The sequence below is a fragment of the Halichoerus grypus genome, chromosome 3, assembly GCF_964656455.1.
Source record: "Halichoerus grypus chromosome 3, mHalGry1.hap1.1, whole genome shotgun sequence".
In the NCBI taxonomy this organism is placed as follows: domain Eukaryota; kingdom Metazoa; phylum Chordata; class Mammalia; order Carnivora; family Phocidae; genus Halichoerus; species Halichoerus grypus.
In genome coordinates this window covers 154,779,124-154,802,422 of record NC_135714.1, presented here as the reverse complement: position 1 = coordinate 154,802,422, position 23,299 = coordinate 154,779,124, and the positions used below count along the sequence as shown (strand labels likewise).

The following is a 23,299-nucleotide window of genomic DNA, read 5'->3' as shown; positions in this document are numbered from 1 at the left end:
AAATACTAAAACTTCCTTAAAAGTCAAATTTTATGGGCTCCTCTGGGAATTCCCCTTTGACTTAAGAAGATAAATGTGTTCCTCTCATAATGGCAAATTTCTGTAAACCACCTTACTGAAATATTGTTGGAAAGTATTTAGTACACTATCTCAAGACATTTTTTAAAATTGAGATTTGTAGAAGAAAAATCTGTAGGATTAAAGGTGTTTTTCAACCTAGAATTTTTTAATACAAAATAATTCTTAAAGTTTTAGATCTTATTGAGAATTTATTTTTACAGAAAAGGAGTTTTTTAAATCACTTGAAATTATTCTAAAAAGTTGTTTTTGAATAACTTCTTATTCTAATTTGGATCTGAAATAGAATGAATACAATTTTTTGAATTTCCAAGGCCATTCCACATTTGGTTTCACATTTAGTGAATTTAGTCATAACATTCCCAAACGCAGTAGGATACAGTTTCTATGGTTACCAGACCCTTTGTAGAGTGACAAAGATTGGAATTCTGATTCTCATGAGTCAAATTTTGGCCTTTGACTCTGTCCTCTTTTCATACCCCTTGCTAAGCTTGGGCTGTTGCTGTGCTTGAAGGCTTGTCAGCTATCAGGTTCCTATGGTAACAGGAATGGAAATTTGAAAGAAGAAAGAGAATGGGAGTACAAAGGCTTGGTTGATTTGAATTTGAACAAAGAATGGAAGTTTCCGTGTAGTGCACCTTTGTTGTAGAAACCAGAAATTTAATTTTAGAAAGTTACTTTTCAGTTTGTAAACTTCCTATACCCTGGTCTTGATTTAGTGAACAAAAAGTATTACTATTTAAGGAGGTACGCAGCAGGAATCTTTAAAAATTTAATCAAATTGTTTTTCTGTTTGATAGAGCTTTAATAGTATTATCTGATATATTCTCAACTTTACAGTATTCAGGCTCCCTCTTTTAATTTTGATTTTGCTGAGGTTAAAAATTGTGAGTTCAAACCAAGGCAATTTGCTCATTTGAAAAATACTGATATTTCTGTTTTTATATAACTGCTTTATTGAGGTATAATTAGTGTAAAACAAAGTTGACCCATTTAAAATGTTCACTGTTTTGACACATGTATGTACCGTGAAACCATCAACACAATCAAAATAGAGAACATTTCCATTACCTCAAAAGCTTTCTTATATGCCTTTGTAGTCTACCCCCCTCTTCGTTCCCTGCTCCAAGCAACCAGTGATCTGTTTTCTGTCACTGTGGATTAGTTTTCATTTTCTAGAGTTTTATATAAATGTAATGATACAGTATCTATTTTTTTTATCTCTCGTTTCCTTCACCCAGCATAATAGTCATCAACGCTTTGTTTTGCTTTTTAATGACATCATTCCAGTTGACTTTCACTTGTTGAGAACAGGACATTCAAATTCAGCAGGGTTCCTTAGGCCCACCATATAGGACTGCTATAGCTCTGTTAACTTGCAACTCTTCCCTAATCCCCTTTTAAGCTTTTACTGGGTCCTGTATGGTAACTATTTTATATATTGTTATTTATATGTTATTAGGACCATTTTACAGAGGAGAAAACTGAGGTTTAGAGAGGTTATGTGGAAAAAATTGGTTAAGTTCAAGGGCTCTAGATAGGAATGCCAGGGTCTTGACTCTTGGGTCTGTCTTTGTAGCTCTGTGATCTTGGGCAAGTTACTTAATTTTAATGTCTCATTTTCTTCATATGTATTATAAAATGTGATTAATAATTATCAGAAGGATTAAATGAGATAATGTGTATAAGGCACTTAACTGCCTATCCCTTTAGTGCCAGTAAATCCTGCCAGCTGAGATACACAGCACAGGGTACTTATAGCTAATAAGTGGCAGGAGCATAAACTTGTAGCTTTAGGCTCATTGCAGGCAGCACAAAATAATCACTCAAATCAATTTTATAATTCATCTATAATTCACAGATGGAGGTTTTACTAACATAGTAACATAACAATATCTGATTGGTTGATATTTTATGTGTTGCTAAGTACCAAGCAAGTTTTGAGACTTAAGACATACATATGCGTCTGTGTATGATGTATGTACATACATCATCAACATGTGAATATAATGTTTTTAACTTTTAATTTTTAAAAAAATATTTTATTTATTTATTTGACAGAGAAAGAGACAGCGAGAGAGGGAACACAAGCAGGGGGAGTGGGAGAGGGAGAAGCAGGCTCCTGCTGAGCAGGGCTCCATCCCAGGACCCTGGGATCATGACTTGAGCCGAAAGCAGATGCTTAACGACTGAGCCACCAGACGCCCCTTAACTTTTAATTTTAAAATAATTATAAACTCATGGGAAATTGCAAAAAGAGTAGAGAGACATTCTGTGTACTCTTCCTAGTCCCCACCCCCTCCCAACCCCAGTCCTAGTACCTTATATAACTGTCATACAGGATAAAAACTAGGAAGTTAACCTTGGTACTATCTATAGACCTTATCATATTTCACCAGTTTTTACATGTACTCATTTTTGTGTGTGTATATGCATGTGTCTGTATGTGTAGTCTTCACAATTTTTTTTTAAGTAAGCTCTATGCCCAACGTGGGGCTTCAACTCACAACCCCTAGATCAAGAGTCGCATGCTCCACGGGCTGAGCCAACCATGCGCTCCTAGTCTTTGCGATTTTATCACATATATAGATGTATGTAGCCACTGCTACAATTAACTGTTTTATCACCACTAAGGAACTCCCTTATGCTTCCTTTCTCCCTCCTCCCTTTTCCCAATCCTGAGCAACCATTACTTTGTTCTCTGATCTGTAATTTTATCATTTTAAGAGTGTTATATAAATGGAATCATGCAGTGTGTAATCTTTTGAGATTTTTTCATTGAGCATAATAACCATACAAGTTCTATGTGTCAATAGTTATTGTTTTTAATTTCTGAATATTTTGTTAAACAGATATGCCACAATTTGTTTAATCAACCACCCACTGGAGAACATTTGAGTTGTTTCAACTCTTTGCTATTACAAATAAAGCTGTTATGACCATTGGTGTACAGGTTTTTGTGCAGACATAAATTTTTATTTGGGGGGGATAAATGCCCAGGGGTGTGACTGCTGGATCATATGAGAAGCATATGTTTGGAATTTTAGAAACTGCTAAACTATTTTCCATAGTGGTTGTACCATTTTACATTCTCACCAGCAACGTATGAGAGATTTACTTTCCCTACATTCTCACTACCATTTGGTATTGTTAAAATTTTTTATTTCAGTTTTTCTAATATGTATATAGTGATACTTTGTGTGGTTTTAATTTACATTTCCCTCATGGCTATTGATAATGAATGTCTTTTCATGTACTCATTTGCCATTCATAAATCCTTTTTGGTAAAATGTCTGTTTATGTCTTTTGTTCATATTGCAGTTGAATTGTTTCTTACTTTTGAGTTTTGAGACTTCTATATATAGTCTAGATACAAATCCGTTGTTGGATAATATAGTTTACAAATAGTTTATCCTAGTCTGTAGTATGTCTTCACATCATTTTAACAAGGTCTTTAAGAGAACAGAAGTTTTAAATTTTAATTAACTCCAGTTTACCATTTTTTTTTCTTTTATGGATTGTCCTTTTGGTGTAAGAACTCTTCACCTAACTCTTGGTCTGGAAGATTTTTTCTGTGTTTGTTTGAAGTTTTGTAGTTTTTATATTTTACATTTAAATCCATGCATCACTTTTGAGTTAATCTGTATAAGGTATGGTTCATTTTCTTGTCTATAAATATCCACTACCTTCAGCACCATTTGTTGAAAAAACTATCCTTTCACCATTGAATTGCTTTTGCTCCTTTCTCAAAAATTAATTGTCCATCCTTATGTTGGGTTCTCTATTCTTTTTTAAATTTTTTTAAAGATTTTATTTATTTATTTGACAGAGAGAGAGAGAGCCCAAGCAGGGGGAGAGGATAGGGAGAAGCAGCTCCCCGCTGAGCAGGAAGCCCAATGTGGGGCTCAATCCCAGGACCCTGGGATCATGAACCCAGATGAAGGCAGATGCTTAATCAAATGAGCCACCCAGGCGCCCCTTCTCTATTATGTTCTATTGATCTTTTGTATCTGTCTCTCCACTGATAACCACACTGTTTTGATCACTGTTAGCTATATAGTAAGTCTTAAAATTGGATAGCATGATTCTTCCCAATTTTTTTTCAAAATCTGTTCTTTTGTTTTTTTCATATAATTTAGAATAAACTCATCTTTATCTACTAAAAGTCATGCTGCGTTTTGGTAGAAATTTCATTAAATCTGGAAATTATTTGGGGGAGAATTGGCACTTTAATGTTGAATCTTCAACCCATGAACAGTGTTGTTACTTGTTGAACTGAGTCCTCCTAAAATGTGTATGTTGAAGTTCTAACCCCCAGGACCTCAAAATGTGACCTTATTTGGAAATACGATCATTACAAATGTAATTAGTTAAGATGAGGTCATACTGGAGTAGGCCCTAATTCAATATGGCTGATGTCCTTAGAAAAGGGAAATTTGGACACAGACAGACACACATAGAGGGAAGATGAAATGAAGAGACACAGGGAGAATGCAGTGAAGATCAGATTTATGCTGTCACAATCCAAGGAACTACCAGAAACTAGGAGAGAGACTAGGAGCAGATCCTTCTCTTGTACCTTCAGAGGGAACATGGTTCTGCCAACATCTTAATCTCAGACTTCTAGCTTCCAGAAATGTAAGACAGTGAATTTCTGTTGGTTAAGCCGCTCAGTTTACGGTACTTTGTTACAGCAGCCCTAGCAAACTAATACAGTGTGTATCTGTTCATTTATTTATATTCCTTAATTTATTTTGTCATCACTTATAGTTTTCTGTATATGAGTCCTATACATGTTTTGTTGAGATTACACCCAGGTGTTTCTTTTTTCTTTCTTTCTTTCTTTTTGTGGTTATAAGTGTATTGTTTTAGTTTTCATGTGCTCTTTATAAATAGAATACAGTTTTATATAGAAGTAGAGTTAGGCCAGGGCACCTGGATGGCTCGGTTATTTGAGCATCTGACTTTGACTCAGACTGTGATCTCTGGGTCCTGAGATGGAGCCCTGCGTGGGGCTCTGTGCTCAGTGGGGAGCCTACTTCTCTCTCTCCCTCTGCCCCGCCCCCTGCTTGTGCTCTCTCTATCTCTTTCTCAAATAAATAAATAAAATCTTAAAAAAAAGGAAAAGAAAAGAAATAGCGTTGGGGTGCCTGTGTGGCTCAGTGAGTTAAACATCCGACTCTTGATTTTGGCTCGTCATGATCTCTGGGTCATGGGATTGAGCTCCTTGACTGACTCTGCACTCAGCAGGGAGTCTGCTTGGGATTCTTTCCCTCTGCCCCTCCCCCTAGCTCATGTGTGCTCTCTCTCCCTCTTTCTTTCAAAATGGACAAATAAATCTTAAAAAAAAAAATAGAGTTGGGGTTTTTTTTGTATGTTTTTCTTATATCCTGCAGTCTTGCAGAACTCACTAATTCAAGGAGGTGTTCTTTGTAGATGCCTTGGGATTTTCTTTTTTTTTTTTTTTTAAGATTTTATTTATTTATTTGACAGAGAGAGACAGAGTGAGAGAGGGAACACAAGCAGGGGGAGGGGAGAGGGAGAAGCAGGCTTCCCGCAGAGCAGGGAGCCCGATGCGGGGCTCGATCCCAGGACACTGGGATCATGACCTGAGCCGAAGGCAGACGCTTAATGACTGAGCCACCCAGGCGCCCCGCCTTGGGATTTTCTATGTAGACAGTAATGTTAACTACAAATAGGAACAGTTTTATTTCTTTTTCCAATCTCTATACCTTTTCTTGCTTTATTGTGTGTTGGCAGGATTTCTAGTACCATGTTGAATAAGAGTGGTAAGAGCAGACATCCTTCCCTTATTTCCAATCTTAGGGGTAAACATCCATGTTTTGCCATTAATTATGATAGCTGTAGGGTGTTTGTAGATGCTCTTTATCAAGTTGAGGAAGTTACCCTCTATTTCTAATTCTTTGAAAAGTTAAAATCATAAGTGCTTTCTCTGCATCATTTGATATGTTAATGTGATTTTTCTGTTAGCCTGTTAATATGGATTACATTAATTCACTTTTGAATATTGAACCAGCCTTGAATTTCTGGAGCAAACCCTATTAGGTTGTGATATATAATGCTTTTAATATATATTTGGATTTGCTTTGCTACTATTTTAAGGACTTTACATTTATGTTCATGAGGAATAGTCTGTAGTTTTCTTCTTTTGTATTATTTTTGTTTGGTTTTAATATTGAGCACCCCTTGCTTCAAAGAATTAGTTGGGATGTGTTCCTTTCTTTGCTATTTTCTTGAAGAGATTGTTTAGAATTGGTGTTAATTATTCTTTAAATGTTGTTAGATTTTATCTATGAAACCATCTGACCTGGACATTTCTTTTTCTAGAGGTTTTTAACCACAAATTCAAATTCTTTAGTAGTTACAGGACTATTAGATTATCAGATAGTTTCCTCTTGGGTGAGTTTTGGTAGTCTGCCTTTGAGGAATTGGTCTACTTCATCTAAGGTGTCTAGTTTATGTGCATAGAGTTGTTTGTAATATTCCCTTATTGTCTTTTTAATGCCTACAGAGCCTCAATGACATCTTCTCTTTTATTCTTGATATTGGTAATTTGTGTTTTTCCTTTTTCTTTAAAAGTCTTGTCAGAAACTTATCAATTTTATTGGTAGTTTCAAAGAGCCAGCTCTTATTTGAGATTGAATCTGTAGATCATGTTAGGGAGTATCACCAATAACATTGCCATTTAATCCATGAATATGGATGTCTATTTATTAGGTCTTCTTCAGTTTCTTTCAGTAATACTTTATCATTTTCTGTCTTGCACCACACTGGTTAACTTTATTCCTAGGTATAGGATGCTATGCTTTCTTTTTGATGCTCTTAAAAATGGAATTTTTTCTTAGTTTCCTTTTCTATTGGTGATATTTTAAAATTTCATTTAATATATTCCTGGAATGTAGAAATACAGATGAATTTTGTCTTAATTAATTTTGTATCCAGTGTTCTTGGTAAATTCATTTATTCTAATGGTTTATAGATTATCTTGGATTTTCTTTGTAACAGATTTTATTAGTCTGGTTCTATTAGAAGACAGAAGCACTCAATGATTTAAACAAGGAAAGAATTAATAAGCTAGTATAGAAGAGTATTTATAAGATAGAGAGCTCAACAGGGTTCTCTAGGGCAGAGGGGGACAGTCTTGGAAGGGAAAACCAGACACCAAGGCTCAGACCTTAATTATAGGTGATGTAGTCGCAGCTCAATGGATGGCAGAGAAATTCACTGGGTTGGCTGGGCCAGAGCTGGTCCATACTTGCTGGGCAAGGAGGAAGCAAGTCTTCAGGACATGGGCAAGTGTTAGCTGGTGATGGAGCAAAAAGGAGGGAGTCAGGGCAGTGCTGCAGGTAGAAGGCCTCAAGCATCCAATGTCCACATTGGAAGGGCTGCAGGAAGGGGGTCACCAAGCTATGCTGTGATTGTGAGGCTACTAAGAGGCCTTTCTGGGCACATGGTGGGACAGAGCATCATAGATACTACATTTGCACTGCTGCCTGACTGTGCAGCAACCACAACCAACAAGGAAGCCCTTTTGCCCTGCAGTCTTCCTCCAACACTCTTTGTTGAGAAAGTTTAAACTCATGCTTACTGTAAAGGAGAAATGGTGAATGAATCCCATCGATTATCATAGAGCAGGTATTGAGGGGTGAATTTGGAACAGAGAGATAAAAGTTTGGTAACTGGAACACAAGTCATCTATGAATAATGATAGTTTCTTTCTTTCTGATCCATGTACCTTTAATTTTTGTATCTCTTTCCTTCTAATTCTTTTACCTTTTATTTCTTTTTCTTTTCTTACTGCCCTGGTGAGGACTTTCAGTACAGTGTTAAATAAGATGTTGATGACAGGTACTTTTGCCTCATCCTTGATTTTGGGAAGCTTTCAGTAATTTTCCACCAAGTATGAGGTTTGCTGTGGTTTGATGTATGTACTTTCCAGAAGATTTGAGGAAATTTCTTCTTACTCTGCAAAGAGTTTTCATAATAAATCGGGGTTGAATTTCATCTAATACTTTTACTACATCTATATTATTAGTGGATCATGTGATTTTTCCCCCCTTTTCTGTTAATGCCATTAATTACATTAACTGGTTTTTCAGATGTTAATCAGTGTTCTATCCTTAGGGAAAAAAGTTCATTTGGTGTGGTGTATTACTCCTTTTTTACATATTCTGGATTAATTTACTGATATAAGTTTTATATCTATGATCATGAGGAATAATTTTTCTTCTTAGATAGTTCCTGTTGGGTTTTGTTATAAAAATTAGGATGATTTCATTAGACGAATTGGGAAAGGTTCCTTTTTCCCTTTTTTTAGGAAGAGTTTGTGTGAGATTACTGCGACTTCTTGATTTGATGTTTGACAGATTTTTCTATTGAAGCCATCTTAGCCTAGAGTTTTCTTTGGGGGGAATCATTTCTAATAATGGATTAAATTTCTTTGTCGATAGAAGATAAACTTTTATGAGTTTTGGTAAATTGTGATTTTTTTCCCCAAGGCATTTGTTCATTTCATCATGTCAAATTTATTTATTTATTTATTTATTTTTTAAGATTTTATTTATTTGACAGAAAGAGACACAGCGAGAGAGGGAACACAAGCAGGGGGAGGGGGAGAAGGAGAAGCAGGCTTCCCACGGAGCGGGGAGCCCGATGCGGGGCTCGATCCCAGAACCCTGGGATCATGACCTGAGCCGAAGGCAGATGCTTAACAACTGAGCCACCCAGGCACCCCTCAAATTTATTATTTATAGTATCTACATTATTTTTCTAGTGATGTTCTCTCCTTCATTCCTGATATTGATAATTCAATTTGTTTCTTTTCTTGTTATTGCCTTCCTTATACATCCCTAAGTTTGGCCATTCTTTTTCTAGCTTCTTAAGATGGAGCTTAAGTCATTGATTATTTTCAGGCTTTCTTATTTTCTTTTCTTTTTTTTTTAAGATTTTATTTATTTATTTGACAGAGAGAGACACAGCGAGAGAGGGAACACCAGCAGGGGGAGTGGGAGAGGGAGAAGCAGGCTTCCCACTGAGCAGGGAGCCCGATGCGGGGCTTGATCCCAGGACCCTGAGATCATGACCTGAGCCCAAGGCAGAAGCTTAACGACTGAGCCACCCAGGCACCCCAGGCTTTCTTATTTTCTGATATGTGTATATCAGATTGTAAATTTTCTCTGAGTACAGCTTTTGCTGATATTTGTCTTTATTTACATTTATACATAGATTATATAATCTATATAATTATATATATAACTTACATTTCTCTTACGATTCCCTTTGTTAATTATGGGTTATTTAGGAGTTTGTTGTCTAATTTCCAAATTTTCAAGCAGTTGGGTTTGGGCTTTTTCTGTAATTGATTTATACCTTACTTACATTTTAGTCATAGAACTTTCTGTGACTGATTTAAATTCTCTCAAGTTTGTTGTGGCATGCTTTAGGATCTAGAATATGGCCAATTTTGATAAAGATTCCATGTGTCTGTTAAATAGGATCCAGTCATTGTTAGAGATCATGATTATAAATGTTATTTAGATCAAATTTGTAATTGGCTTGTTTAGATTTTCTGTATTCTTACAGAATTTTTGTCTTGCTCTTCTGTCGCTTACTGAGAGAAGTGTATCAATCTCTCACTCGGAGTGTGGCTTTGTACATTTTCCCTTTTAGTTTTGTCTATTTTTAATTAAAATAATTTGAAGCTATGTTAAGTGGTCTATATATGTTTAGATCTACCTTTTAGTATTGGTGAATTGATTCTTTTGTCTTATGAAATGCCCTTTATCTCTGGGAACACTTCTTGTCATAAAATCTACTCTTTCTTTTGGTTAGTTCTTGCATTACCGTTTACCTTTCTTTTACTTTTAACCTGTTTCTTTATATTGAAAAATGTGTCTTTGTAAACAGCATAGTGTTTTTGTTTTTGTTTTTACGTAGTCCAAACTCTTAGTCTTTTTTAAAGTTGTTTTTCTTTTTTTTAAGATTTTACTTATTTATTTGACAGAGAGAGAACAAGCCGGGGGAGCGGCAGGGAGAGGGAGAAGCAGGCTCCCCAAAAGAGCAGGGAACCCGACATGGGGCTCGATCCCAGGACCCTGGGATCATGACCCAAGCCGAAGGCAGACACTTAACCAACTGAGCCACCCAGGCACCCCTTACTTAGAGTTTTTAATCCATGTATATCTAATGTAATTACTGTTGTACTTGGGCTAATATTTACTATCTTACTATTTGATTTCAATGTGTCCAAACTGTTTTGCATTTCTTTTTCTCTCCGATCTTGTCTCCTTTTGTGTTCTACTGTTTCCCTCTGTTTTACCTCATTGTGCATTCTTTTATTGTTTACCCTAGAAATTATGATATGTACCTATGACTTATAATACTCTTAATAAAATCATTATTTTAACCACTACCCCATTAGTGTTCCCTCTGGCCTCCCATCTTTTCCATTTTATTATTATGCATATTAATATACCTGTGTTTTGGGGGCATCTGGATGGCTCAGTTGGTTAAGTGTCTGCCTTCAGCTCAGGTCATGAACTCAGAGTCCTGGGATTGAGCCCCACATCGGGCTCCTTGCTCAGCAAGGAGCCTACTTCTCCCTCTCCCTCTGCCTGCTGCTGCCCCTGCTTGTGCTCTCTCTCTCTTACTATCTCTCTCTCCCTGTCAAATAAATAAATAAAATCTTAAAATATATATATATGTGTTTTGTATGTATTTTAAGACATTATTATTTTTTATTGGTACAGGGGGTATTCGTTTATATTTTCCCACATATTCACCCCTTTTGTTGCTTTTAAGTACTTTTGAGTTTTCATCTTTGATCATCTTCCTTCTGCCTGAAGAACACTTGAGTGCAGCTTTGCTGGTGACTGATTTTTTTGTCTGTCTGAAAATGTCTTTATTTTGCCTTCATTTATGAAGGATGTTTTTGCTGGCTATAGACTTATAAGTTTGCAGTTATTTTTCCTTAGCTCTTTAAGTAAGTCATTCTATTGTTTTATAGTTTTCCAAAGTCAGCTCTGAGTGTTAACTGTTGCTCTGTTAAAGGTAAATTATCTCCCTGCCCCCCCATTGGCTGCTTTTCAGATATTTTTCTTTAGTTTTCAACAATTTAACATTTGCCTAGATGTGATTTTCTTATATTTATCCTTTTTGGGGTTTGCAGAAGATTTTGAATCTGTAGATTGTTATCTTCAATTAGTTTTAGAAAATTCTCAGTCATCATATTTTTATATAGTGCCTCTGCCCATTCTCTTTCTCCCCACCTTTTAAGACTCCAGTTATGTATATCTTAGGCTTTCCCACGTTTCACATGTCTCTTATGTTTTTTTAATGTATTTTTCAGTATTTCTCGGTCTGTGTGCTTCTGTTTGGATATTTCCTATTGCTTTGTTTTTTGTTTTGCCAATTCTGTCTTCTGATAAATCTAATGAGTTCTTAATTCCAATTGTATATTTCAGTTACAAAATTTCCACTTGATTCCGAAATTCTTCATTGTTATTTTCTTGAACATATTTGACATAGTTATATACAGTCTTGTATTTTAAGCTCAATAGCTGGATCACCAAAACGTTGTAATTTTTTTTCTTGGTTTTAATCATATGGTCCTGTCTCCTCTCTCTCTCTCTCTCTTTTTAAAAGATTTTATTTATTTATTTGACACACAGAGAAAGAGAGAGAGATTGAGGGGAGAGAGAGAGAGGGCACATGAGCCAGGTGGGAAGGGGCAGAAGGAGAAGGAGAAACAGACTCCCCGCTGAGCAGAAGGCCTCATGGGGGGCCGGATCCCAGGACCCTGAGATCATGACCTGAGCCAAAGGCTGACCCAACTAAGCCACCCAGACACCCCATATGGTCCTGTCTCTTGAAATACCTAGTAATTTTTTTTTTTAGTGTTAGACATTACGAAATGTTGGTGAGGTTCCAGATGATGTTCTATTACTCCAGAGAAAGTTCACCCTTTCTTCTAATTAGCAGATAAATGGTGGATCACCTTAATTCCATCAGGGCCTGAGCTGAGTTGAGGCAGGGTTACACTTTTGGTAGGTCTCTGCCTCCTTCTGATTTGCCACTGCAACTAGAGTGTAGCTATTCAGAGGCTTCCAGCTGAGAGTCTGGTATGTTCAGTTCCCCTGGTAGGACTTGAACTGTAATCCATGTTTCCTCAGTATGATAAAACTACCAAAATCTCCACTCTGCTTTTCAGAGGCTTTCTGCTTAGCTTCTTAGCTCCTTCCTCATGCAGCTTCAGAATTTTCAGATTTCTTGAAGGGAAAATTGGCTCTGTGTCAGACTCAATCCTTGGCACTTCCCCTTCTCACCTACGTCTTATTCCTTTCATTTTGAATTTTGTCTGTGGCCTTGTAAGACCACCAAAGCTGTGCTGGTTTCTAGCACCAGCCTAGTCAAAGCTTGATTCTCAGCCTCTTGCCTTATGCCCAGATTCAATGAATGCCTCCTTGGAAAAGCAGCTGCACTTATCAGGCCCCTTTCCATGTTTCCTACTCTCTATATTCTTGGTCTCTCTAGTTGTTTTGCTTCAACAGTTCTTCAGTAGCTTTAAATAGATGTTTTAAAACTGTTTTTCTATATTTTAAAATTGTTCTTGATGGAAACATTGGTTTAACACAAGCTACTCCTTCATCCTTGGGAGTGATGGTCACATATAGTTTATTGTTATATGTTGGGTACCATGTCCATTATACAGTTAACTCAGTTTCTTTAAGTGACTCTTGGTTTTCTGACTGCATCTTGTATAGGAGGCCTTTGGAAAATATTATATATCAATGTAAAAATTGATTGATTCTTACTCAATAGAAAGGCTTAGTGGTGAGAATATCTGTTACCAGATCAAAATCAGCAATGATTCTGAAACTATTATATAAATAAGTGAAAAAATATTTAATAGTAAAAAACTCAGATGCATACTTATTGGGATATTTGATCTATTCCTGTGGTTATAATGATTATTTAAGCATGGTTTTATGTCTGGGGCCACTATTTTCTCCTTTTGTTTCCTTAGTATCAGTTTACAGTGTTAGTTCTGTTTATGTCATGTGATATCAGTTTAAAAAAATTTTTTTTAATGTAACAAGAACAGGAAGATATGAGACAAATGTGAGAGATCCTTCCCTCTCCCTCACTCTCAAAATAACTACTGCTATGTATAACTACTTCTCTTCCTCCACTCCCACTCCCTTTCCTCTTTTAGCATTTTGTCTGCTCTCTCCTGTTGATACTTGTTAGTTGAAGAAAATGTAGAAATTGAAATACATAAAAGGAAGAGAATTAAAATCTCTTATAATCCTGTCACCAAGCAATAATCACTTTGAGCATTTGGCACATATCTTTTATGGATTTTCTTTCCTATGTAAAATGGATCATACTGTGATTCTCAGTCCTGCCTCTTCATTAATATCGCCTCTAACTAATAAAATACACATATAGTTTCTGAAATACACCTCAGTCTCAATCAATTCAGAATCTTTAGGGATATAGAAGAGGATTTTGTTTCAAAAACCAAAAACTTTCCTTCAGAAATTTTAATAGCCTTCAGAAATTTTTAAAATGGAAAAAAAAAGAATATTGTAATATTCTATTTTGGAAGCTTTAACTTGTATACAATTCTTTCTCTAATTATTCAATTTTAACTTTTTCCTAGCCATTCCACCCAATGGTGAATCTGGATTGTTCTCGGGATTTTCGGCCATTTCTTTGTGCACTCTATGCTCCTATTTGTATGGAATATGGACGTGTCACACTTCCCTGTCGTAGGCTGTGTCAGCGGGCTTACAGTGAGTGTTCGGAGCTCATGGAGATGTTTGGTGTTCCTTGGCCTGAAGATATGGAATGCAGTAGGTGCGAAAATCATAGATTTTCATGGATCATTACTTAATGCTACAGTATGTTTAAAATTACTTGTTCTCTAATTCATCAGTTTTTCAAAACTTTTTTTGAAGTATGTATTAATCTTAATTTTGAACAGCAGTTTCATGGCCTCAGAATTGTTCATTTCCTTAGGAACTTGAAATCACTAAATGAAAAGATAGAAAAGGAAAAAACATTTCAATGAAGAAATTTTTAAAAGAATTAAGAAAAACAATCAAGACATAAAGTTGATTTTTCTTCCGTCAAAAAATTTATTTTCTGGTTATACAAGTAATGCTATTAGTAATGCAATTAGAAAATATAGAGAAGAAAATAATCATTCATTACCTCAGCATTAAATGTCTTTAATGATGACTTAGTGGAAATTAAATATCTGTATGATTTAGACGTGTTAATGACTAAAGTAGTTCTGTCAACTCTTTTTTTGTCATGAATTAACAAACCAGAATTAGGAAATGTCAGATACTTTTCAGATCACTTCCAAAATATAGATTATAAGCATTTCCTAAAGATTTGAGGATGTTTACTAGACAGTCTTATAGATTTATATGAGAGAATGTTTATTGTTAGTAATAATGTATAGAGTAATACTATATTTCTAATATAATAATGTACCTTTTTGTATTGTGAAATGTTTCAGAAATAAGGAATGATAAGATAAATGCATATGTACTATTGTTGTCTAACTTTATCCAGTCTTAACATTTTGTGATACTTGGATTAGTCACTTTTTTTTTTTTTTAAGAAATAATACAGGTAGAGCTGAAAGTTCCTTCCTTGGTACCCATCTTGATTTCATTCCCTTCTTTCCTCCCCAGAGATGAGGTAATAATTATGTTGACTATGTTGTTAATCATTTCTATATTTGTTTTTATACTCTTACTACATATATACAGATCTATAAACAACATTAAAATTTAAAAATATATGTATATTTATATCTGTAGGTTTGGTTCATTCCTTTTAATTGCTACGTAATGGACTACTATATTAATATTCCATAGTTACTTAACCATTTCCTATTGATGGTCATTTAAGTTATTTCTGGGTGTTTGCTGTTATCAGTAATGCTGCAATGAACATTTTTTCTCCTTCATATTAAAATTAATTTTGTCATCTAAAAATAGCCCTTGGAGGTGGGTAAAAAGCAGGTGTTGTTACTCTCATTTGGCATTTGGAAAAACTTCAGAAATAAAACATATCAGTTTCTTATAGTCAGTTCACTGACATTTTGCTTTCTCGTATTTGTCTACTCTATTTCCCACCTGTTTAACATGTTTCCTTATCTAGTCCCATGTAACCATTCATCCACTTTATCCCCAAACATGTGGAAGTGTTTACAGCCCCTCTTTTAGAAGTCTGTTAATTTCTTGGTGTTTATAATAACAGTTATGAATTACTTGGGCAGGAACTCTATTTTATGTTTCTTGTAGCTAACTCCCATTATTTAGTGGTCTTTTTATATTAATAGTTTATATACAAGTATAGAAATCTCATTATCATATTCATTATTTTGATGGGATTAAATCTGTTTTATGTCCTCACTGTTGCCTGGCATTGACTAACTATGAAACCTTAAATTCTGGCAAACCGGTCTTTTATAACAACCTTTCATTCTTCCACATCTCTCCTATTCTTGTTCCTATTGCTCTTGAACTACCTGGACACTCCAAGACTTTGGGGTTTTTTTTCCCCTCTCCTAATATCCCTCTTCCTAATCTCATTTATTTCCTTACTTAAGCTTTGTGGTCTATCACTTGAAATGACACTCTTGCTAGCAATTTCAACTCATTCCTTCTACTGAACTTGTTCAGATTTCCAACTGGATTGATTCAACCCATTTCTTACAAATTAATTGTGCTATATATTTAAGATGTCAACCGTAGCAGTTCTGTTTGCTGTTTGTCTTTGGCAAATTTCCAGATTGGTCAACAGAATAATCTCTGTTTATTCCTCTCAGCACCTCTGTCAAATCTGTATCACTCACTTCAAACCCATATTTCACCTTTATTCTGTATTTCATACTAATTCTCCTCAACCTCAGCTTGCCCTCTTTTCATGAAAATCATTTAAGCCATCATATGTGAACTATTCTGGTCTGCTATTTCTCAGACCAATTATTCTTAATTTCTTTTTTTGGATCCTCTTCCTCTTACTACCCCTTGAGTATTGGTGCTTTCCAGAGTTCTGTTCCTATTCTTTTTGATTCTTTGTGCTTTCCCAGGATGATCTCATCTCACTCATTTTAACTCTTACTCATTTGCTGCTGACTCCTACACCTAAATCTATAGCTTTGACATCTTCTTGCTGAGTTCCAAATCTGCATATCTAGCAGCCATTGGAAATCCTAGCCTGCATTTGTCTCAAATACCTCAATTTCAACATGTCTAACATTGATTTTCCTTTGCTCATTTTTTAATTCTCTGTAAGTCACCTTCTGTTCCTCCTTCATTGACCTTAGCTCCCACATCCAATCAGTTACAAACTGTATTGCTTTTATCTAACTAATTTCATATCTGTCTCATTCCCACAACCTTAACTAGCTTTATTTCTTTTTAAGATGTTTTATTTTTTTTAAGTAATTTCTACACCCAACATGGGGCTCGAACTTAGAACCTGGAGATCAAGAGTCACATGTTCTACCAACTCAGCCAGCCAGGTGCCCCTGCCTTATCTGGTTTTAATTCTGATATTATTTGAATCAACTAATATCTCTGCTCCCATTTTGACACTGCTCCTAGTCATCTTTCTAATTACCTGGGTTAGGTCTATATGAATATGTTTATTCAACAATCATTAACTCAACAAATATTAATTGGATGTGTCCTGTGTGTTAGGCATTAGTCTAGATGCTAAAGATAAGTAATGAACAAAATATAGTGTTGGTTCTTATGGAACTAAAATTCTAGTAGTGGTGGGAGAGAGAACAAATAAATAGATAATGCCAGATGGTAATGAATGCTAATAAGAAAAAGAATAGGGTTGGGTGGAAGCAGAAGGACTCTTTTCTATGGTGATATTGGGGAAGGCCTTTTTGATAAAGAGGCATTAGAGTAGGGACCCTAACGAAATGAGAAACAAATGATCCAGATATCTAAGGAAGAATAACCTAGGCATAGGAAACAGCAGTTAGTGCAACTGCTTTGAAATGGAAGCATGCTTGGATTAGTCAAAGAACAAGGGAACCAGAGAATCTGGAGCCAAGTAAGTTAGGGAGAATGGAAGGATATCAGATCAGAAAAATACTGGCCGTAGGGTCTTTGTAGCTCTGATACGGAATTTGGATTTGACTCTTAGTGAGGTGGGAAAGCATTAGAGGACTTAGAGTAGGAGAGACATGATCATGAGCACAGGAGTGGCATGTCTGTAAAGGATCACTGACTGCTGTGTGGAAATGGAGATCAATTGGGAGACACTCCAGAAGTTCAGGGAAGAGGTATTAATATTAGGCTCAAACTGCACAGAGGCAGTGGAGGAAATGAGAAGATATGTCATAAGGTACAATGATAGAAATTGCTGGTAGATTGTGAGGTATGTATTAGAGGGAAAGGATTTCAAGGATGACCCCAAGGTTTTTGGCCTGAGCAACTAGAAGAATGGAATTACCACTTATGGAAATGGGGAAACTTAAGGAGTAGAAATCAAGAGTTTGGTTTTTGGAAAGGTTATAGAGTGAAGTATATATATATTGAGTGGCAATTGGGTATACAAACACAGCCATAAAAGCATAAAGTATAACTTTACATGGTTTTAAATTTTGTATCACTGTTCTCTCTGTCTTCTGCAACATGCTTATCTCTCCGACCTGATCTCCTGTCACAAGTCATGCCCACTTCATGCTCCAGCAATATTAAACTACCCTGTTCAAATCTCTTTGCCATTGCTTGCATTTCTTGCTAGAATACTGATTGGCATACCACCGGAACTGTCAAATACTGACTCAAAATCCTGTATTTGAGGGTCTTATTTTATGAAGTCTTTCATAATCTCATCCTTTGGAAGAATTAATCCTTTGTATTATTTTTATACTTTATATAGAGTTTGTTCATATATCCCACTGCTGAATTTTGTATTTACAAGTTTGTATCTCCTTTTAGACTGCAGGATAGAAAGCCTGGTTTTTTGTCTTTTTATGTTTAATGCCTGACATACTGCAGGATATAAACAAATGCTTAAATGCAATAAGTTTCTCTCATTTAGATTTATAATTCCAAGTCCAGTGAAGAAAATGGATTATATTAGAAAATAAAAGATTAATCAGCTACAGCATAAGGTTATGCATGTTTTTGTCAAACTTAATATCAACGATGGTTTCTTGGAAACTATTTGATGCATATAAACTGTTAGACATCTAGCTAGTGGGAGTCTGAAGGCTTAGGAACTGATACAGGCAAGACAATTGAAGATGCAAGAAGTTCATGAGAATGGTATCCTTACTCATGTCTGCACCACAAACCCGTTTTATTTGTCCTGCAGCTGTGATACTTTCTCAAGTCTGCAGATCTTGTCCCTTTGGAGACTTGCTAAAATGCAAATTTCTGGGCCCTCACACAGGTATACTGTAATATGATTTGTGGTGGTGGGAAGCAGGAATTTTCTTATTTATTTATTTTAAAGATTTTATTATTTATTAGAGCAAGAGAGAGAGCACAAGCAAGAGGACAGAGGGAGAGGGAGAAGCAGGTTCCCTGCTGAGCGGGGAGCCCGACACGGGGCTCGATCCCAGGACCCCGGGATCATGACCTGAGCTGAAGGTAGATGCTTAACTGACTGAGCCACCTAGGCGCCCCAAGAATTTTTATTTTTATTTATTTTTTAAAAGATTTTATTTATTTATTTATTTGAGAGAGTGAGAGAGAGAGAGAGAGAGCACAAGTGAGGGGGAGCAGAGAAAGAGGGAGAAGCAGACTCCCCTCTGAGCAGGGAGCCCGACTTGGGGCTTGATCCCAGGAGTCCTGGATCATGACCTAAGCCGAAGGCAGGCACTTAACCAACTGAGCCACCCAGGTGCCCCTGAACTTTTATTTTAAAAACAATATTAAGTTTTTCTTATGTACACCAAAGTTTGAGAATAACTGAGTTAGAGAATGTAATGGATTGGAGAGAAATTAGGGGTGGTAAGAAAGAAGTAGTTCACATTAGAGACCTTAGAAGGACTGTAATTAATCAATATGCTAAGCAGGGAGCAAATATAAAATGGGAAGAAAAGACCTAAAAACTCAGCCACTTATAAGGATTTTTTATTGCTAATGTAATTCAAAACACCGTGGGCTATGCATTTGGGAAAGATTTTTTAACATTTCTGCTTAAGGAAGTTCCACTGAATCTAAGGTAACTAGTTAAAGATTGAGAAAAAGCTACTCTTTTGTTAGAGCTATGTATTCATTTCTTTTATAATAATCTATATATTTTAAAATCTTATTTTAAAGTGTGTGTCTTAAATACTCTCTATATACAGTGTTACTTGTTGATGGCTATTTTAGACTATTTTAATTAAAAGAATACTCTTTGGAGCACCTGGCTAGCTCAGTTAGAAGAGCATGCAACTCTTGTTCTCAGGGGTTGTGAGTTCAAGCCCCATGTTGGGAGTAGAAATTACTAAAAAAAAAAAATAAACTTAAAAAAAGTATTGTTTTTGAAGCCAAAACTAAATTAAGTATAAAACCATATCATTTTTTGATCAACAATGGACAGTCTAATTGTATGGCCCATAAACAAGAATCAACATTTACTTTATTCCTACTTAATGTAATTGTACTCCAAGGATATTAGAATGAATAAGGTCATGAGTGCTAAATTTGGAAATCCAAATTGTTAAGTATCAATAGACTTCCCAATAAGTGAAAATGGTTCTCATCTTGTATTTTTTTAGGTTCCCAGATTGTGATGAGCCATATCCTCGACTTGTGGATCTGAATTTAGCTGGTGATCCTACTGAAGGAGCTCCAGTGGCAGTGCAGAGGGACTATGGTTTTTGGTGTCCTCGAGAGTTGAAAATTGATCCTGATCTTGGTTATTCTTTTTTACACGTGCGTGATTGTTCACCTCCTTGTCCAAATATGTACTTTAGGAGAGAAGAACTTTCATTTGCTCGATACTTCATAGGATTGATTTCAATCATTTGCCTCTCTGCCACGTTGTTTACTTTTTTAACTTTTTTGATTGATGTCACAAGATTCCGTTATCCTGAAAGACCTATTATATTTTATGCTGTCTGCTACATGATGGTATCATTAATTTTCTTCATTGGGTTTTTGCTTGAGGACCGAGTAGCCTGCAATGCATCTAGCCCTGCACAGTATAAGGCTTCCACAGTGACACAAGGATCTCATAATAAAGCCTGTACCATGCTTTTTATGGTACTCTATTTTTTTACTATGGCTGGCAGTGTTTGGTGGGTAATTCTTACCATCACATGGTTCTTGGCAGCTGTGCCAAAATGGGGTAGTGAAGCTATTGAGAAGAAAGCATTGCTATTTCACGCCAGTGCATGGGGCATCCCTGGAACTCTAACTATCATCCTTTTAGCGATGAATAAAATTGAAGGTGACAATATCAGTGGCGTGTGTTTTGTTGGCCTCTACGATGTTGATGCATTGAGATATTTTGTTCTTGCTCCCCTCTGCCTGTATGTGGTAGTTGGAGTTTCTCTCCTCTTAGCTGGCATTATATCCCTAAACAGAGTTCGAATTGAAATTCCATTAGAAAAGGAGAACCAAGATAAGTTGGTGAAGTTTATGATCCGGATTGGTGTTTTCAGCATTCTTTATCTCGTACCACTCTTGGTTGTAATTGGATGCTACTTTTATGAACAAGCTTACCGTGGCATCTGGGAAACAACATGGATACAAGAACGCTGCAGAGAATATCACATTCCATGTCCATATCAGGTAAGGGAAACCTTGTTCTAAATTTCAGAATGTGTGATAGTGAAAAAGCATATTACTGTGAAGATCTAATCTTAGCTAGTTTTTAAAAAAAAACTGTTTATGAACCTGTACATTAAAATTTTAAAGATAATGAACAAATATATTGTAGAAAGAATGTAATGTACATGTTTCTATAATCCTCTTCCATTTAAAAGATGACTTTTACAAGTCTAAGCTATGGGCTTTTAAGCAATTTACTTCTGTTGTCACAGAACAGTTTGCTTGGGGATTGTTTAGAAGTCTACAGGTTTGAGGGTGAGAAGCTCTTTACCAATTGGTAAAAATGCATTGTCTTTTGTGAAAATTTTACTGATGGCCAGAAGAGGAATTGTTTTAACTGTTTTGCAAAAGTAATAGAATGCAATTGTATAAACTAGTTCATCTCTTAATTGGTCTTGGTTTTTCTTTTTTGCATACTGAATATTTTATGATTTACCTTTGAATTTAAACAGGTCAGATAATCATAGTGACAGAATCATAGAATTTTAGGTCTAGAAAGAACGTTAGAGGTAATTTATTCAATTTTCCTCATAATTTAGAGTTCTTAAACATCTCTCTCGTCGGGCTTAGAAATGTTAAGTGACTTGCTTATATCCAGACTGGGATTTAGTGTTAGGAGAGGAATGTAGCAAGGAAAGTAGTTCAGAATAGTTGATGCTAAGTATTTCTCTATCTTAAAACCTTCTCTAGAACCTGTGCCCCTAGCTATCATCCTCTCTTCCTTTTAAGATAAGTTTTCTCGAAAGAACAGTCTCCATTGCTGTCTCCTGTTCACGTTCCAGGTTAGCTGTTAAAAGGGCACCAGCCATCCTTTCATCTTTCCTGACTGTTAAGGTTTAATTACCTTTTTTAAAGTATTTATGTATTATAGATAATTCTTGTTTGTCTCTTTCTCCTGCTAGACAGTGAAGTCTTTGAAAGCAAGAACTTCTTTTTCATATTTTCATATTTTTTGAATACATATTCTATAGGTTAGTGGATGATAACATTGAGAATGTGGCTATGTAGATGGAGAAAAGACATTTTTAAGAAATGGTAGGGGTGCCTGAGTGGCTCAGTTGGTTGAGCGTCTGACTCTTGGTTTTGGCTCAGGTCATGAATTCAGGGTTGAGATTGAGCCCCCTGTGGGCTCTGTGCTCAGCGGGGTGTGTCCTTGAAATTCTCTCCCTCTCCCTCCTCTGCCCCTGCCCCACACCTCTCCCACACCCCTCACTCACTCTCACTCTCTCTCTCTCCCTAAAATAAATAAATAAATCTTAAAAAAAAAAAAAAAAAAAGAAATGGTAACAGTGGTACCACGGACAAGGAGTATGTGATTAGCACATAATCAATGCTGATAAATATTTTTTTTTAAGATTTTTTTTTTATTTATTCATCTGAGACACAGAGATACACAGAGAGAGAGAGAGAGAGAGAGAGCATGAGCAGGGAGAGAGGCAGAGGGAGAGGGAGAAGCAGGATCCCCGCTGAGCCAGGAACCCGATGTGGGGCTCGATCCCAGGACCCTGGGATCATGACCTGAGCCGAAGGCAGACAAGCTTAATCATCTGAGCCACCCAGGCACCCCAATGCTGATAAATATTTAATGACTGAGAATGCCAATTTATTATTGTATAAGTATTAGCTATGGGCTTTTAAAAAACAACTTATATTGAGAGACCAGAAAAAATGAATGATTGAAATTGAATTTCTTGACAGAATGACTTATTAAAAACTCTTAATATGAGTTTTCAGGCCTGAAGCTAAGTAATGGAATTTTGCCTCTAATGAGAGAGAAAGAGATGGTTGAATTACATCATATGCTTCTTTATATAAGTTATCTAAGATTCCAGATATATATTATCTGAGGACTACTGAAAAATAATGTTTGATTATAAAATAACAATCTAAAAAATACCAAACCTCAAATATATAAATTGATAGAGTAGTTGGGATGCCACTATTTTCAGGACATTCCTAGAATTCTTTCAGCATCTTTAGAACCAGTGTGAGCTGCACAGAAATATGTATGTGTGTATATGCTTTTTTTTTTTTTGTGGTCATGGGTTAAAAGTGTTTTTAATTTCCAACATACAGAAATAACATTGGAAATTAATTATTTATGATATACTGAAAAGAATAGAGAATGACATTATAACAGTAACATGGTAATTAAGCTTTAAACTCTGGAGCACAAATCCTGGCTTCATATCTTACTTTCACTATTTACTAACTTTATAATCTTAGGCCAGCTTCACTTCTCTGCTTTAATTCCTCATCTGTAAAATGAGTAATAGAATCTAATAGTATTAAAATAATAATAGATAGTATTAGAAATAAGCAGAATCTACTTCCTCGGGTTGTTCTTAGTATACATGCACGCGTTTAGAAGAGTGCCTACT

At 35.8% G+C, this 23,299-nt stretch overlaps 1 protein-coding gene across 1 annotated transcript in view; it reads left to right on the top strand.

Moving 5' to 3' along the window:
* FZD3 (frizzled class receptor 3) overlaps window positions 1-21,926 on the top strand; it is a 40,083-nt gene extending 18,157 nt beyond the window's left edge. The window contains exons 3-6 of the mRNA XM_078068252.1: window positions 13,763-13,959; window positions 19,862-20,879; window positions 21,131-21,195; window positions 21,890-21,926. Of these exons, the coding sequence (XP_077924378.1) occupies window positions 13,763-13,959; window positions 19,862-20,879; window positions 21,131-21,195; window positions 21,890-21,926 (1,317 nt within the window). The remainder of the gene's footprint in view (window positions 1-13,762; window positions 13,960-19,861; window positions 20,880-21,130; window positions 21,196-21,889) is intronic.
* The last annotated feature ends 1,373 nt before the right edge of the window (window positions 21,927-23,299 follow it).